General features: G+C 43.8%; 1 protein-coding gene across 1 annotated transcript in view; it reads left to right on the top strand.

The window, feature by feature from the left end:
- PPP1R37 (protein phosphatase 1 regulatory subunit 37) overlaps positions 1-5,021 on the top strand; it is a 59,782-nt gene extending 54,761 nt beyond the window's left edge. Inside the window, exons 13-14 of the mRNA XM_044305345.1 lie at positions 291-386; positions 494-5,021. Of these exons, the coding sequence (XP_044161280.1) occupies positions 291-385 (95 nt within the window). The 3' untranslated portion in view covers position 386; positions 494-5,021. The remainder of the gene's footprint in view (positions 1-290; positions 387-493) is intronic.
- The last annotated feature ends 10,666 nt before the right edge of the window (positions 5,022-15,687 follow it).

Genomic DNA, 15,687 nt, shown 5'->3' with positions numbered 1-15,687 from the left:
ATTAAAAAGTCACACAAACTCCAAAATGGCATCAATAAAAACTATAGATTGTCTCGCAAAAAATTAGCCCCCACACAGCTCAGTAGATATAACAAAAAAAAAGTTTTGGCGGTCAGAATATTTATATTTTAATATTTTTACATTTTTTCACTATTTAGACAAAAAACCTATACATATGGGGTATTGTTGTAATTGTAGTGATCCAGAGAACGAAGGGCATAGGTCAATGAGTAAATGAGGCCATAGTCTGCATTTTAATCTATTTTTTCCCTTTGTGTATCTTTATACAGATTCTCATGGAACATATTGTGATAAAGAGTTAGAGGAATTGCTACGTGAAGCCTCCACAGAGCCAGACCCATCTCTGAACGTTATAACACTATAAGGTATCAGAGCCTTGCATAAAGTGCAGACCACCCCAGGCGCCGCTGTGTTCCGGTCTACACATTACGCTGGTTTAATAAATTATTTATTTTTTTCCCTCTTCTTATAGGATTGATTCTTCCGGCTCTTTGGGTTACCTTTTCTTCATACCCTGAATCCTTTTTACAATCCCATTCATCTCGCCTTAAGAAATGGGGGGGCCCCCCATAGGATCACACTTACACGGGTTCCCTTTTGAGAACATGTAACTGATCCTAAATTTGCTTCTCCATTATGATGGCAATAAGGGCAGACACCGTTCCTGCAGGTAAATGGAATTTGCACAGAATAAACGAAAAGCTCATTCACTTCAAGCTGACGTTCCCCCGGATTGGGTTGAGTTACTTTTACGGGTTCCCAGAGACAGGGACATGGCTGGTCTCTCCAAAACACACTGGACTGTTACCGGTTCTGGGGAAATCTGCAGATGAGGGCTGCTACGGACAAATAAACTGACCCCCCCTCACAATTGCCCACACTCAGCCATTCATCTACATTCTAATAGGATTTTCAGCCTTACCTTATATACATCCCACTGCTTGAGTTACATGATGAGTATAGAATGCACTACTTTACTCACTTCACAAGATCATCTGCCTTTGAGAATACAAAAAAAGGATGTTCTGCGTGAAAAAGTCATTCTCTATGGCCGGGACGTTATAGGGTGATATAGGGGTTTATGCATATAGGGGTTGAAATCTCCTTACTATAGTGTATAACCGAACTGCCTGCCTCAAGCCATGTAAAGTGACTAGGGCTGGATCAGTGACTGATGGAACCAATATCCTATCTATTCCATTCACTTGAGGTTTTTTTTAGTACTTTTCCCCTACACTGCTCTGGACGGTTTAGCTTTTGACTCCCAAAGCATGTTTTTTTTTTTCCAAAATCCTCTCTTTCTAAGGACCATAGCTACTAAGACCCAGTATCCTCCACCAATGTAGAATGATGAGATTGTACCACCATCCCTGGGACATAGTGTTGGTCAACTTTATAGACTTAGCTAGTAAGTTACATAGGGCTGCAAGTACTTCAGAAACCCGTGTCGGTGAGTGGTAACACTGTGATTTTTGCCCAGGCACTTTCCACACCCAGTTAGACCAGTTCCCCGAAAAAGCTACTGCAGCGAGGTCGTATTCAACCACAGGTCTGTAAGAATATCTTGACATGCTGGTGGATGTGAGATCCCTTTAAAAAGAAAAAAAAATGGCAATATTCCTTTATTTCCATACTTCCATGTAAACCGTGGTGGACACGAGAATGTAACATTCGGCAATAGCCTTGTAAATCAGGGAACCAACTGAATTTTTTAATACGTCACTGAGGGATGTGCAGTCATTGAAGTGGACTCCCAATTTCTCTTCATTAAACTTTATTTTTATTTTTTAATACATTTTTTATTTTTATTTTATTTTGCAAATTGCCTGCCTGAGATTTTTGCAGCCTCTTTGTCGTGGGCTCGATTACTTGGTAGTCAAACAACAAGTTGATGGAGCAGGTATGATAGTGGTCTTCAACCTCTCCAGCTTGCAAAACTACAACTCTTAGAATACCCCTGACAGCCCATGGTTGTCAGGGCATGCCAGGAGTTGTAGTTTAGCTGCAGTTAGTTGAATAGAAATGAGTGAATTTATTAGCAGCATTTGCCCACCACTGGAAGATGTTGAGTGCCTCGACGTCTTGTGGTTTGCCTTTTGGCGACTCCTGTCTCGCATCGTATTGTGTGGACTGGCGAAACTTGCAAAATGGCAAACAGCATGGATTGACTCCATCTCTTTAGGAAGACTTGGGCAAGGTTGTGCAGTACGCTGTGATTCCACCCATCAGGGCTGGATTTTTCTCAAGTTGAAACCTCCATCCGTCAAGACCCGTTATATTGTAGACCTATCATACGCTGTTATGCCAGCTTTGTCAATGTCCCAATTTGTATTCTGTTCTGGAGCCAAAGGATGACTTGTCGGTACCCAAGTTCCCTACTCATTCCATTCCCAGCCCTGGTAAGATAAATATGCACTTAAACTATATATGTGATTTTGTCCTGTCCTTTCCCGTCATGTGTGGAGAGGCACATTTTTATATAGAATAATGCACACGCCATGACGGTCTGGGTAAGGTCCTGCACGTTTTGTTCAAGCACATGCAGTGTTTTATGGTGACCTCGCCTTCGTCTTTAGATTTGTCTTGTCACATTACATGTTTGCGTTGATACCATGCAGTTTTCTTTCTGGCATTATATGCTCGATGAGAACGTAATGATGCTTCCGAATTGAGACACAATGACATTTAGTGCACATGGCGGATACACCCAAATGAAATGCACAACCTAAAGAGCATTTCCCGCTCACCAGTGAATGTGAGCCCTGTTCTATCCAATGAATCCGAGAAAGCTGTGCGACAGACAAAATGGCAGCCACAGGAGCCGGGTCAATTTTCCTCGAATTCTGACTAGCAAATCTGGCCAGTAATATCGTGACCCATGCAGGTTAAAAACAGCAAGGCTGCTTTCTTCCAAAAACGGCACCACTTTTGTCTATATAGGTTTTTTTTTCGGGCATTGCAGCTCAGCATCATTCAAGTAAATGGGGCTGATTTGCAATACCAGACATGGCCTTAAGCAGCCATATTTTTTCTGATCTTATAAAAGTTTCCTTTTAAGGCTAGGGTACACACTGCCATCCAGGAGAGCCAACTGTCCAAACACGGGAACAGGTCCCAACTTAGAGGAGACTGTAAATATTTCCATTCATTTTGGAAATTATTCCCGAAGGAAGTTTTTTGGACTTTGGTCTCTGTCTCAGGACTCCGCTCCGATTTTAAATGGAGGAAGGATGCAGCCTTATTGGTGGGAAATTTTCCGTTCAGTTCCCTGCTGGGAAAGCTAGCTGACAACCCATGTAGGAAATGTTCAGTGCGGAAAACACGTTCCGTGTGGGAGCGTGATTTCCCATTATGGACAATGCTCCTTTCACAGGATTGCAGGGCGTCTTGTAAAAGGGAGCAGTGTCCACATGTGTTTTACGCACTGGACATGCACCTCTGAAATTGGTCTTAAAAGGACTATGACTTAAAGGGGTTTTCTATGGGGAGTTAACCCTTGACAAGGTCAAAATAAATGTAGAAAAATTATACACTAACAATCTTCTGCAGCAACTGTTCTGAGGATGCCCGGTCCCACCTTGTTCTCCTTTTTGCAGCAGTGGCGTCCCAGCACAGGTATATATGACAATGGCAGCCAATCACTGGCTGTACGGGTCACCACTGTGGCCAGTGACTGTCTGCAAGGCTTATGCGTTTTTTGTGACAGTGTTCATTGCTGCAGCCGGAAATGGGAACCGCGGGGGACCGGGAACACTCAGAACGGGAGTGACGGGGCATCAGCGAGTTTTTATTTTGACCCCGCCAAGACATTTCAGATACATTTCATCTGCTGGCAAGCCCTTGTTGGAAAATGACTTAAAGGGGTTGTGCAAGAATGGGAAGTTTTTGGAAAACCCCTCCATTCTGCCAGATTTGCAAAGAGAAGATGACTTCCCCGCTTCCTGGTGCTGGCTCTCCGCTCCTGCAGACCTGCAATGCTCCGCTGGGCTCCATCGATGTTAACATCTGGTTTGAAATTGCTGCAGCCAATCACTCCCCATGGTGGTGTCCGGTTTCCCTCACAAATGGTCACATGACAAAAGGGGAACCGGGCACCGCTGCAGCGATGTCAAACCAGATGTTGACATCGATGGCGCCCAGCAGAGCATCACAGGGCAGGAGGAGATGGAGGGAGGAGCCAGGAAACAGGTAAGTCATCGTCCCTTTGCAGGTCTGGCAGAATGGGGGGTTTGCCAAACCCCCACCGTCCTTGCACAACCCCTTTAAGGATCCATATTACTTAGGTTTAAATGCTGTTTTAAGCAGCTTCTCTCCGCCATTGATCTTCAACAGACACGATCGGATGCCGTCTATCTCCAGATAGAGAAATTCAGTTTGCCACAAAATTGAACCCCTTCACTCTCCAATGCGTGTCATGGAGTAAACCCTCGCGGAGTATGTGTTGCTTACACTCGGTGGAAGCCGCAGTTCTCTTTGTACTGTTCATAAGACAATGGCCGCCCTTTTTTCCCCCCAGACGTTGCTTTGTACTAGACCATTGAACTTGTACACGTCAAAGCATGGACTGACAATGGCCGCTTTCACTTAGTGTAATGGTCAGGTACAGCGTCAGAAACTGGCATGCGTTTACAGGAGTCATTTTATTTCTAATTTATTGTACGAATCGATATTTATGCAAGTCTGTGTGTATGAATCTATTAAAAAACAAAACAAAACAAAAAAAAGCACACGTTCATCTGTTTTTAACCATCTCCTTTTATTGATAGCCACCCCATTGTGTCGAGATTGGAAATGCTACATAAAATGATCCTCCAAGGCGCGATATGGGAAATGCAAACCTGAAATGACGTGCAATACAGCCCCCTTACTCAAACACTACACATTGCTTTGCACACCTCTTCTTACCTATATGGTCACCCCTTATATGCGCCCTACAATTATGTGCTGTGTTTTAAAAGGGTTTTCTTCCTATTGTCAAATAAAATGATTTCTTATATGTCTCACTGCGTCTCTATTCTATACCGCAGCTGGACTGGAATGTAATTGGTGGTGGCCGAAATGGGCTAAGGACTTCACAGTATAAGAGTATAATGTATCAAAAGCAATGCAGTTGATTTAAAGCGAACCTGTCACGTTTAAAGAGGAGCTTTCATGGGAATTTTCTAGTTTAATTAAATACCTTTCCTTGCGGGGTACCCCCTGCAGATGCTTACACCCTGTTTGTTGTTTGTTTTTTGTTTGTTTTTTTCAAATACCGCTCGTACGCCCCTTTGTGTCCCCCTGCAGTTTTCGCGCTCAGTATGTTAATCCTGAGCATCGGTACAAGGAGGAAGAGATGCTGAGGTTTCTCAATGGGCGTCTCCTTCTCCCTGGCTGTGACGCTCTCCGCTGTGATTGGATCGGCACACCCAGGGAGAAGGAGACTCCCATTGAGAAACCCCGGAGTCCCCTTCTCCCTGTACCGATGCTCAGGATTAACATACTTAGTGCCAAAAACTGAAAGGGGGGCACAGCAGGCATACTAGTGGTGTTTGAAAAAACAACCAGGGTGTCAGCGTGGGGGGGTGGGGGGGGGGGGGAAAGGAAAGGTATATATTAAACTAGAAAATTCCCATGAAAGCAGGAGCAGCTGAGCAGAATGATGTACCATAGTTTTGTGGGAATAGGTTATTTGCAATTCATTGATCTAAATCTCTCAGCTTATGAGTCCAGTGAGCGGACTTAGGAGTCCAGTGGGTGTTCCTTGCAATTGACGGAGCTTTCAGTCACTGATCAGGGCTGCCCACTCCTAAGGTCAGAAAGAGGAGCGGTTTAGGTCAGTGGGTTGCAATTTATGCAGAATCTTTCCCTACAAAACAATATATCAATATGCTCAGCTCATCCTGCTTTATAACATGCCAACTACTGCCACTATGTATTTAAAGGGATTCTGTCATCAGATTTTACCCCTATAACCTAAAGATATCCTCATGTCCGGACTAAGAAGAAGAATCCTAAGCTGGCCTTATTAAACCTCACTGAGGCTCTATTTGTCCAAAAAACTGGTTTTTATAACCTGCCAATCACTTACTTAAGGTGCCCAAGGGGAGGTCCGTTAATACAGGGTGCCCGTCCGCACCCCTCGCCGTCCGGTGCCCAGCGCCGCCTTCCGTCTTCATCGCCGCCTACCCTGTCTTCAACGTCGCCTTCTACAGCTCAGCGCCGCCTCTGCATTCCTCCCGTCCCTTTGCCAGATCCCACGCCTGCGCACTAGGCTCGGCCTGATGCGCCCGTGCGGACTCCTGGCAGCGGCTTCATTGAGCGAAGTGCGCATGCACCGGCGTGATGCACACTTCGCTCAACCCTAATATGACCTGCAGATTGGCTGAGCTTAGTGCGCAGGCGCGGGATCTGGCAGAGGGACGGGGAGGATTGCGGAGGCGGTGCTGAGCTGTAGAAGGCGGCGCTGAAGACAGGGAGGGCGGCGCTGGGCACCGGGCGGCGAGGGGTGCGGACGGGCACCCTGTATTAACGGACCTCCCCTTGGACACCTTAAGTAAGTGATTGGCAGGTTATAAAAACCTGTTTTTTGACAAATAGAGCCTCAGTGAGGTTTAATAAGGCCAGCTTTGGATTCTTCTTCTTAGTCCGGACATGAGGATATCTTTAGGTTATAGGGGTAAAATCTGATGACAGAATCCCTTTAAAGGGAACCTGTCATCAACCTTATGCTGACTTCACTGAGGGCAGCATAAAGTAGTGGCGGGCATGCTGAGTTCAGTGGTGTCATTCATGAATTAAAAGTAAGTGGTTGCCACGAACCAGCATGATGATTGTTGCAGCACAGGCCTGGGAAGAGTCATGGTTATTTGTCAGCTCCTACCTACCTGTTGATGACTGGCAGTTCTTACCAAAGGAGAAAAGTAAGAATTTAGGTACAGTACAGACCAAAAGTTTGGACACACCTTCTCATTCAAAGAGTTTTCTTTATTTTCATGACTATGAAACTTGTAGATTCACACTGAAGGCATCAAAACTATGAATTAAAACATGTGGAATTATATACATAACAAAAAAGTGTGAAACAACTGAAATATGTCATATTCTAGGTTCTTCAAAGTAGCCACCTTTTGCTTTGATTACTGCTTTGCACACTCTTGGCATTCTCTTGATGAGCTTCAAGAGGTAGTCACCTGAAATGGTTTTCACTTCACAGGTGTGCCCTGTCAGGTTTAATAAGTGGGTTTTCTTGCCTTATAAATGGGGTTGGGACCATCAGTTGCGTTGTGGAGAAGTCAGGTGGATACACAGCTGATAGTCCTACTGAATAGACTGTTAGCTGCTTTTTTTCTTGCCATAATACAAATTCTAAGTAAAGAAAAACGAGTGGCCATCATTACTTTAAGAAATGAAGGTCAGTCAGTCTAAAAAATTGGGAAAACTTTGAAAGTGTCCCCAAGTGCAGTCACAAAAACCATCAAGTGCTACAAAGAAACTGGCTCACATGCGGACCACCCCAGGAAAGGAAGACCAAGAGTCACCTCTGCTGCGGAGGATAAGTTCATCCAAGTCACCAGCCTCAGAAATCGCAGGTTAACAGCAGCTCAGATTAGAGACCAGGTCAATGCCACACAGAGTTCTAGCAGCAGACACATCTCTAGAACAACTGTTAAGAGGAGACTGTGTGAATCAGGCCTTCATGGTAGAATATCTGCTAGGAAACCACTGCTAAGGACAGGCAACAAGCAGAAGAGACTTGTTTGGGCTAAAGAACACAAGGAATGGACATTAGACCAGTGGAAATCTGTGCTTTGGTCTGATGAGTCCAAATTTGAGATCTTTGGTTCCAACCACCGTGTCTTTGTGCGACGCAGAAAAGGTGAACGGATGGACTCTACATGCCTGGTTCCCACCGTGAAGCATGGAGGAGGAGGTGTGATGGTGTGGGGGTGCTTTGCTGGTGACACTGTTGGTGATTTATTCAAAATTAAAGGCATACTGAACCAGCATGGCCACCACAGCATCTTGCAGCTGCATGCTATTCCATCCGGTTTGCGTTTAGTTGGACCATCATTTATTTTTCAACAGGAAAATGACCCCAAACACACCTCCAGGCTGTGTAAGGGCTATTTGACCATGAAGGAGAGTGATGGGGTGCTGCGCCAGATGACCTGGCCTCCACAGTCACCGGACCTGAACCTAATCGAGATGGTTTGGGGTGAGCTGGACCGCAGAGTCAAGGCAAAAGGGCCAACAAGTGCTAAGCATCTCTGGGAACTCCTTCAAGACTGTTGGAAGACCATTTCAGGTGACTACCTCTTGAAGCTCATCAAGAGAATGCCAAGAGTGTGCAAAGCAGTAATCAAAGCAAAAGGTGGCTACTTTGAAGAACCTAGAATCTGACCTATTTTCAGTTGTTTCACACTTTTTTGTTATGTTAATTCACAATTTTGATGCCTTCAGTGTGAATCTACAATTTTCATAGTCATGAAAATAAAGAAAACTCTTTGAATGAGAAGGTGTGTCCAAACTTTTGGTCTGTACTGTAGGTAGGCAGGAAAAGCAGGATATTATGACTAATTCGCGGTCTCTTACTCATGAACAACACCCCAATGGAATCCGCATGTCTGTTACTAGTTTATGGTGCCCTTTTTGAGTGCAGCATAAAGTTGACGACAGGTTCCCTTGTATTGATGCCAATAGCAGCTGCATGAAAGTAGTGAGCACCACCTAGTGGTGTTTTTGGGCAGTCGGTTTCTTATCCTGTAACATCCTATGGATGTGTGAAGGGAAGAAAGGGATTTGTATTTCTATAATCATATAGACAGAACTCCACTCTGAAGATGTACTCATTAGTTACATAAAATATATATATTTTTTATTTTTAGAGATGATGAAAATAATTTTAACACCTTTACTGACCTAGGCAACCAGGGATATTCTTTAACCTCTTCACTGGACCTAGACCACTACAGATAATCCCATTGCCCTGCTGGCTATGATGGTGATTATAAAGTCCTGTATAATCTCCTGTACATGGTGTACACAGAAGGGGAATGAGTAAACTCTGCCTGTAGGCCAGTGGTTCTGAACTATGATACTGAACCCTAAAAGAAGCGACCACACTTTCAGAAGAACTCTAACCTGTCCATAGAGAAGTTAATGGAGAAGCCCCCATTAAAGTTGCATAAACCTTTACATCGAGGTGGCAGTGTACTCTACCGAAAACATTGATATATGCAGATGGGCAGTCTAACTTGTCAGTATGGAAGCCCTTCCCAGTCCCATTAGGACTACCAGGCTTAATGTCTTATGGGATAACTTATAAAACGTTATAGTTGCAGCTGCCAACTAATGGGATAAACTACCATTGATCCAAAGTGACAGACCAAGACTCGGTATAATAATATCACATGTATGGCCACCATTGTGTGACCTACAGGATCTTAAAGGCATTGTGCCAACAGTATATACTGTTATTTGAATGGCTCATGAACAATTGAAACATGCATTAGACCATGATCGCATAAAGCGTTGTTACATTTACGCACCTACCAACCGTCCTGGATCTCGGCGGCTGTGACGGGAGGGCTGCAGCATGTCCCGGTTTCTACTGTCTGTGTATACGGATGACACAGATATACAGGTGAAACTCGAAAAATTTGAATATCATGCAAAGTAAATTTTTGTAATGAAACTTAAAAGGTGAAACTAATATATGAGATTACATGGGCATAACTATTGTATGGGGGCAAAAAGGAGATTAGGCATGTATAGATGGGCATTAGAGGTGTGGCTTACTGAAAAAAAAATTGCCATGGTGCACGTAGTCCCTCCTTGGGCTTTTAAAAAGTTGGGGAAGTATGCACTTACTTGCAAAGTATGGCGCCACCTTTTGTTCAAAGTCTGTATCAATGTGCACATCCACCCAATGAGCTGAATGCTGGTGGACATGCATGCTCAGCCTGTGTAAACTGATCCTACTCTGCTTGTCAAAGAATGACCAGAGCCGATCTAGTAGCACAGCGAAGCTATGAAGACTTCTGCTGAGGGCTGACATAAAGTGCATGAAAGGTGCTTCGGGACTGTAGGCAGAAATAAAACACTACTAGCGGCCTGTGCACTGCAGCTAAGATTAGCAGAGGGACACAAGGAAAGATGGTGGAAACAGTGCAAAGTAGTTTAAAATGGCAGTTAACCCTTTAAGGACCTCTGCTAGTCCAGTCCTCAAACATGGCTTCCGCTCGCACGGATGCGGCACATGTATGCGATCAGCCATAAGGCTGATCGTATACATTTTCCCTTTCAGATGCCGTGGGAACCTGTTACATTGATCTAATCGGCTGAAGCCTCAAGCAGGCTTCGGTGCCTATTAGTTGACTATACCTATACAGGCCACTAGGTGGCAGCATTGTATTGGTGTAGTGCAGGCATGCTCAACCTGCGGCTCTCCAGCTGTTGTAAAACTAAAACTCCTACAATGCCCTGCTGTAGGCTGTTCGGGCATGCTGGGAGTTGTAGTTTTGCCACAGCTGGAGGGCCGCAGGTTGAGCATGCGTGGTATAGTGCAAATGAAGTGTTCATCAATGAACACAATAGGCAATCTAATGATTGCCAGTTATTGTCACCCAAGGTGACTTAAAAAAAAAAATATGTTTTTGCTAATATTAAATAAAAGTTAAAATCACCCACCTTTCCTTAAAATAATAATAATAAAAATACTTAATAAAAAAATAAACATCATGGGCATCGCCGCGTGCGAAAATGCCCATACTATTTAAATATAACAATATTTATGGCAAATGGCGAAACAGGAAAAAAAAAAAACTGCCAATTTGCCATTTTTTTGTCGCTTCAACTACCCAATATTTTTTTTTTTAATAAAAAGTGATAAAAAAAGTCAGACACACTTCAAATTGCTATCACTGAAAAGAACAGATCGTCCCGCAAAAAATGAGCCCTTACACAGTCCCGTACACATAACTACAAAAAAGTTATAGGGGTCAGAATATGGTTATTAGTGTTGAGCGAGCATGCTCGTCCAAATACCACCTCGGCTCGAGAATCGCTATGCTCGGCACATGGCGGTATTCGGCCGAGTACCGCATGTGCTCGAGCGCAATGCTCGAGTCTCCTCCTTGCATGTTTCGCGGCTGCTAAGCAGCCAATAAATGTGCAGGTAAGTACTGCCCTCACTGTAATGTTTTCTACTGGCATTACAGTGATTGGCTGGCCGGAACACGTCATCGGGTGCTATATAGCACCCAATGACGCGTGTTCGGCTCATTCTAAAGGCTCATACACACGACCGTTGTTGTTTTGCGGTCAGTTTTTCACTGATCCATTGTTCCGTATCTAAGTTTTTTTTTTTTTCTCTCTGATTTAAGTCATCTTCCGTTATTGCACAAAACATAGCCGTATGGTTTCCATATTTGATCCGTCTTTTGTGGATCGTATACAAAAACAGTAACTTATTAATCACCAAACACATGAGCAATATGGACTGGGCATATCATTTCTACAGTATGGATCCGCAAAATACAGATGACATACGGATGTGTTCCATCCAGTGTACTTTTTCCGTAGACACTGCGAACTGTGACATACCTGTGGTACATGTCCTGTATAACGTTTCCTCATCACAAATGCCTTTGTAAATTTTTTTGCACATCCAAATCCTATGCTACTGTACGTGTGACATACTTTCAAGCATATATCACATTTAAAATGAAGAAGGCGAGCAGTAAGGGACGGGGAAGTGGCCGTGATGCTGATGGTGCACGCAGAGGCTGTGGCCCTGAACAGTGGCTACTGCCAGAGCATAAGAAAAACAATCATCCAAGATACCTAGCTTCATGTCCGAGTTTTCAGGGCGGCGCAGGACACCACTTGTAGCTGGCCAGCTAAGACCTGTCCTAGGTTGCTAACATAGCTTATATGTTTATACAGCTAAACCTGCCAATAACCTTAATACAGTTCCTATGTTTGTGTGTTAAAGACAAAAGCAGAGTTATTTACTTTGACATCATGTTTGGATGTCATATAACTGTTATATATATATATATATATATATATATATATAATGTGTTCACAGAAGCAGAAAAGATAAAATGCACAATCTGTGTCTGCGGGTCACACCACTGCCTCCTCTTCCCTGTGTTACGTGCTGGCCAATACCCTGTCCAAGATGCAGGCCCGGATGCCTCCCGCCCTGCACCTGGACCTTCGCAAGCACCATCAGTGACCACATCCACTTCCGTGTCCCAGCGCAGCGTTCAAATATCCTTACCCCAGGCATTTAAACGCAAGCGCAAATATGCAGCTATTCACCCACAGGCCATAGCGCTAAATGCGCAACTTTCCAAATTATTGGCCCTGGAAATGTTGCCATTTAGGCTTGTGGACACTGAGGCCTTCTGCAGCCTGATGTCAGCGGCCGTTCCTCGTCACGCAGTCCCCAGCCGCCACTATTTTTCACTATGTGCCATGCCCACCTTACGCCAACATGTTTCCCGTAACATCACACGTGCCCTGACCAACGCAGTTACTGGGAAAGTCTACTTAACCACGGACACATGGATAAGTGCATTCGGCCAGGCACAGCTTCAGCCGGTCTGTCAACGTGCTGTGCGATGTGAGCACACGCTGGAACTCGACGTTCCACATGTTGGACAGCAGAGAGCAGTAGTGGAATACCACAATATCACAAGCGAGGAGTGGGCATGGATGTCTGACCTCTGTGAGTTTTTAAGAAACTTATATCAGTGTAACCATCCCACTTCTGTGTCTACTCAAATGCACGCTGCTCACAATTAAGGACGACGCTTTGCATGTGTAAATGGGGGAAGACATTACACAGGGGGATAGCCAGACCACCCTCAGTTTGTCTTCTCAGCGTGCAATTGGACGATGAAGAGGAGGAGGAGACGGTCGCCTCCGCTACAGAGGGTAGTACTCATGGAAGTTTAATTCCATCTGTTCAGCGTGGGTGGGCAGAAGAAGAGGATGAGGAGATTGAGTGATCCTCCTGATGATGACAGTGAAGTTGTGCCTGTTGGTACTCTGGCACACATGGCTGACTTCATGTTAGACTGCCTTTCCCGCGACCCGCATGTTATACGCATTTTAGACAACACGGATTACAAGTTGTTCACCCTTCTCGACCCCCCCCCCCCCCCCTCCCTTACAAAGATAACTTCTCATCTTTCATTCCTCTGGTGGAGAGGACGAGCATAACTGTGCAATACCAGTAGATCCTTGTTGAAAAATTGCTCCCAAAATTTTCATCTGACAACGCTGGCGGCAGAGTCAGTAGTTTCTTGGCCAACCGAGGAGGGGAGACCAGGGAAACACACAGCAGTTCCAACAGAGGCAGGGCAACACTCTCCAAGGCCTGGGACAGTTTCATGACACCCCACCAATAGCGCCCTCTATTGGTTTCATAGTCTTCTGATCAGAATATTAGACTTGTCATAAGACTGTGAAACCATCAAAGGGCGCTGTTCATAACTCAATAGCGCCTTCTATTGGTTTTCATAGTCTTATGACAGCTTAAAAACAAGGCAGATTCTGCTCATTTGCATGTCTTTCCCATGTGCCCATGTTTATCCAAATGAGTTTTTACATGACAAAACTGTATACAAAGGTTATTGAATATTATGTTAGGACAATCGGAAAACTTTTTTGTTTCCCTAATCCTATTGATCTAGGTGTGCAGGTCCACCCAAGCCATCCAACAGATGCAAAATAACTTTGAGGTTTACTGGTTCTCAGTCAGACGAGAACTGGTTTAGAATATCTCATAGTGCATAAGTCTGCCTATGTAAGGTATGCTGACTAAGCCTATCATCTGTCTCATGGATAGATTGATAGCTTGCATATACTTGGCCTTTGACATATAGCCTTTGTGTAGTTGTTGGAGTCTAAGACACATCCAGCTATCCTCTTAATGCTGTTTGCAAACCATTTTGATGGGGTTTCCATCAATTTCTAGCTTTTTTATTTTTTATGAACCAATCACCTTCTTCTCTTCCAACCAGGGGGTGCCTGGTTGTCTGCCATTTACTTCTATTATACTTGGGTGCTCGGCTGAGCACACAAATATAGCAATGTGTTCGGGCCAAATACTTTGGTGCTCGCTCATCACAAGTAAAAAAAAATATAAGAAATTCAGTATTAAAACCAAAGAAAAATTATACAAGTGTGGTATCGTTGTAACCGTACTGACCTGGAGAATGAAGATAACAGGTCAATTTTACTGCATAGTGTACAGTGTAAAAAAATTAAAAACCTTTATCAGAATAGCGTTTTTTTCCAAATTCTACCCAATTTGGATTCTTTTCCCCGCTTCCTACTACATGGTATGCAACCGTAAATTGTGCCATTAGAAAGTAAGACTTGTCCCACAAAAAATAACGCTATGTGAATGGAAAAATAAAAAAGTTAGGACTATGGGAAGGAGGGGAGTGAAAAACAAAAACGCAAAAATGGAAAATCCCAGGGTCCTTAAGGGGGTTAATAAGCCTTTGAGACCTAAATGCGGTACTGTATCTACTACTGTGAACGAGTCGCGGCTGTCTCTTGATCTGTTCTTCGCAGGGTATGTTTGGTTTTCACACTAGAGCACAGGTTATGCCACTTGACATTGCTGTTTTTTCGACAGATCCCCTAACCTGTATTGGCTGTGTACTATACTATATAGTATTTTTTTATGCGGTGTGTAAGGATTGTCGGCCGCATGTGGTGTGTTTTCCTGTTTCTGGTGAGATCTTTTATGGATATTGCAATAACAGTGAATTTTAACGCGTATCGCTACCAGATGCTGTTCTCTCGTCATTTTTACAGGGTACATTATATCACTGGGCAGTTTAAACACGGTGGAGCGTGTGAAGCCAGCATCTGCTTCATGGAGCGGGAATCGGCACTTAAGATTTCAGCTTAGATACTTCTCGCTATCGGTTAATAGAACCAGCAGTGAGATCTAGTGAGTGAGGTTTAAAGGGAATGTGTCATCAGAAAATTATATTTATTACCTTTTTATATTTTTATGTTAAAGGAAATCTGCCATCAGTTTTATCTTGTCCAATCTAAGGGCTGCATAAACTGGCAACAGAACCCTTAGAAAAAAAAATGCCTCGTTGCTGATTATTTTTTTTTTAACCTATTGCTGTCAGTCGCAGCCAGGAGCTCATGAGATGAGGACTCTGGGCAGCATAGTTATGGTCACAGATTCCCTTTAACCCCTTCAGGACTGGGCCATTTTTCATTTTAGTTTTTTACTCCCTGCCTTGCCAGAGCCAGAACTTTATTTTCTATTCACATAGCCAAGTGAGGGCTTGTTTTGTGCGGGACAAGTTGTACGTTCTAATGGCACCATTTACTGTTGCATGCAATGTAGTGGGAAGCTGGAAAAAAATTAAAATGGGATGGAGTTAGAAATAAAAAATCTGCCATCGTTGACCTGCTACCTTCATTCTCGTGGTGTAGCAGGTAAAATTGACCTGCTACCTTCATTCTCATGGTGAGTACCATTACAACGATACTACATTTCTAAAGTTTTTTCTTGTGTTTTTTTTTAAGTTTTTATTTGTCATTTTTGAGAAAAAAAAACAGTTCAGTAACCTAGATGCACACAATCAATGAGACACTTCAACAACGGTTTAGTGCAATAAAGAGATACCACAGAAG

Source organism: Bufo gargarizans, chromosome 9, assembly GCF_014858855.1.
Source record: "Bufo gargarizans isolate SCDJY-AF-19 chromosome 9, ASM1485885v1, whole genome shotgun sequence".
Lineage (NCBI taxonomy): Eukaryota > Metazoa > Chordata > Amphibia > Anura > Bufonidae > Bufo > Bufo gargarizans.
This window is presented reverse-complemented; position numbering and strand designations above follow the sequence as displayed.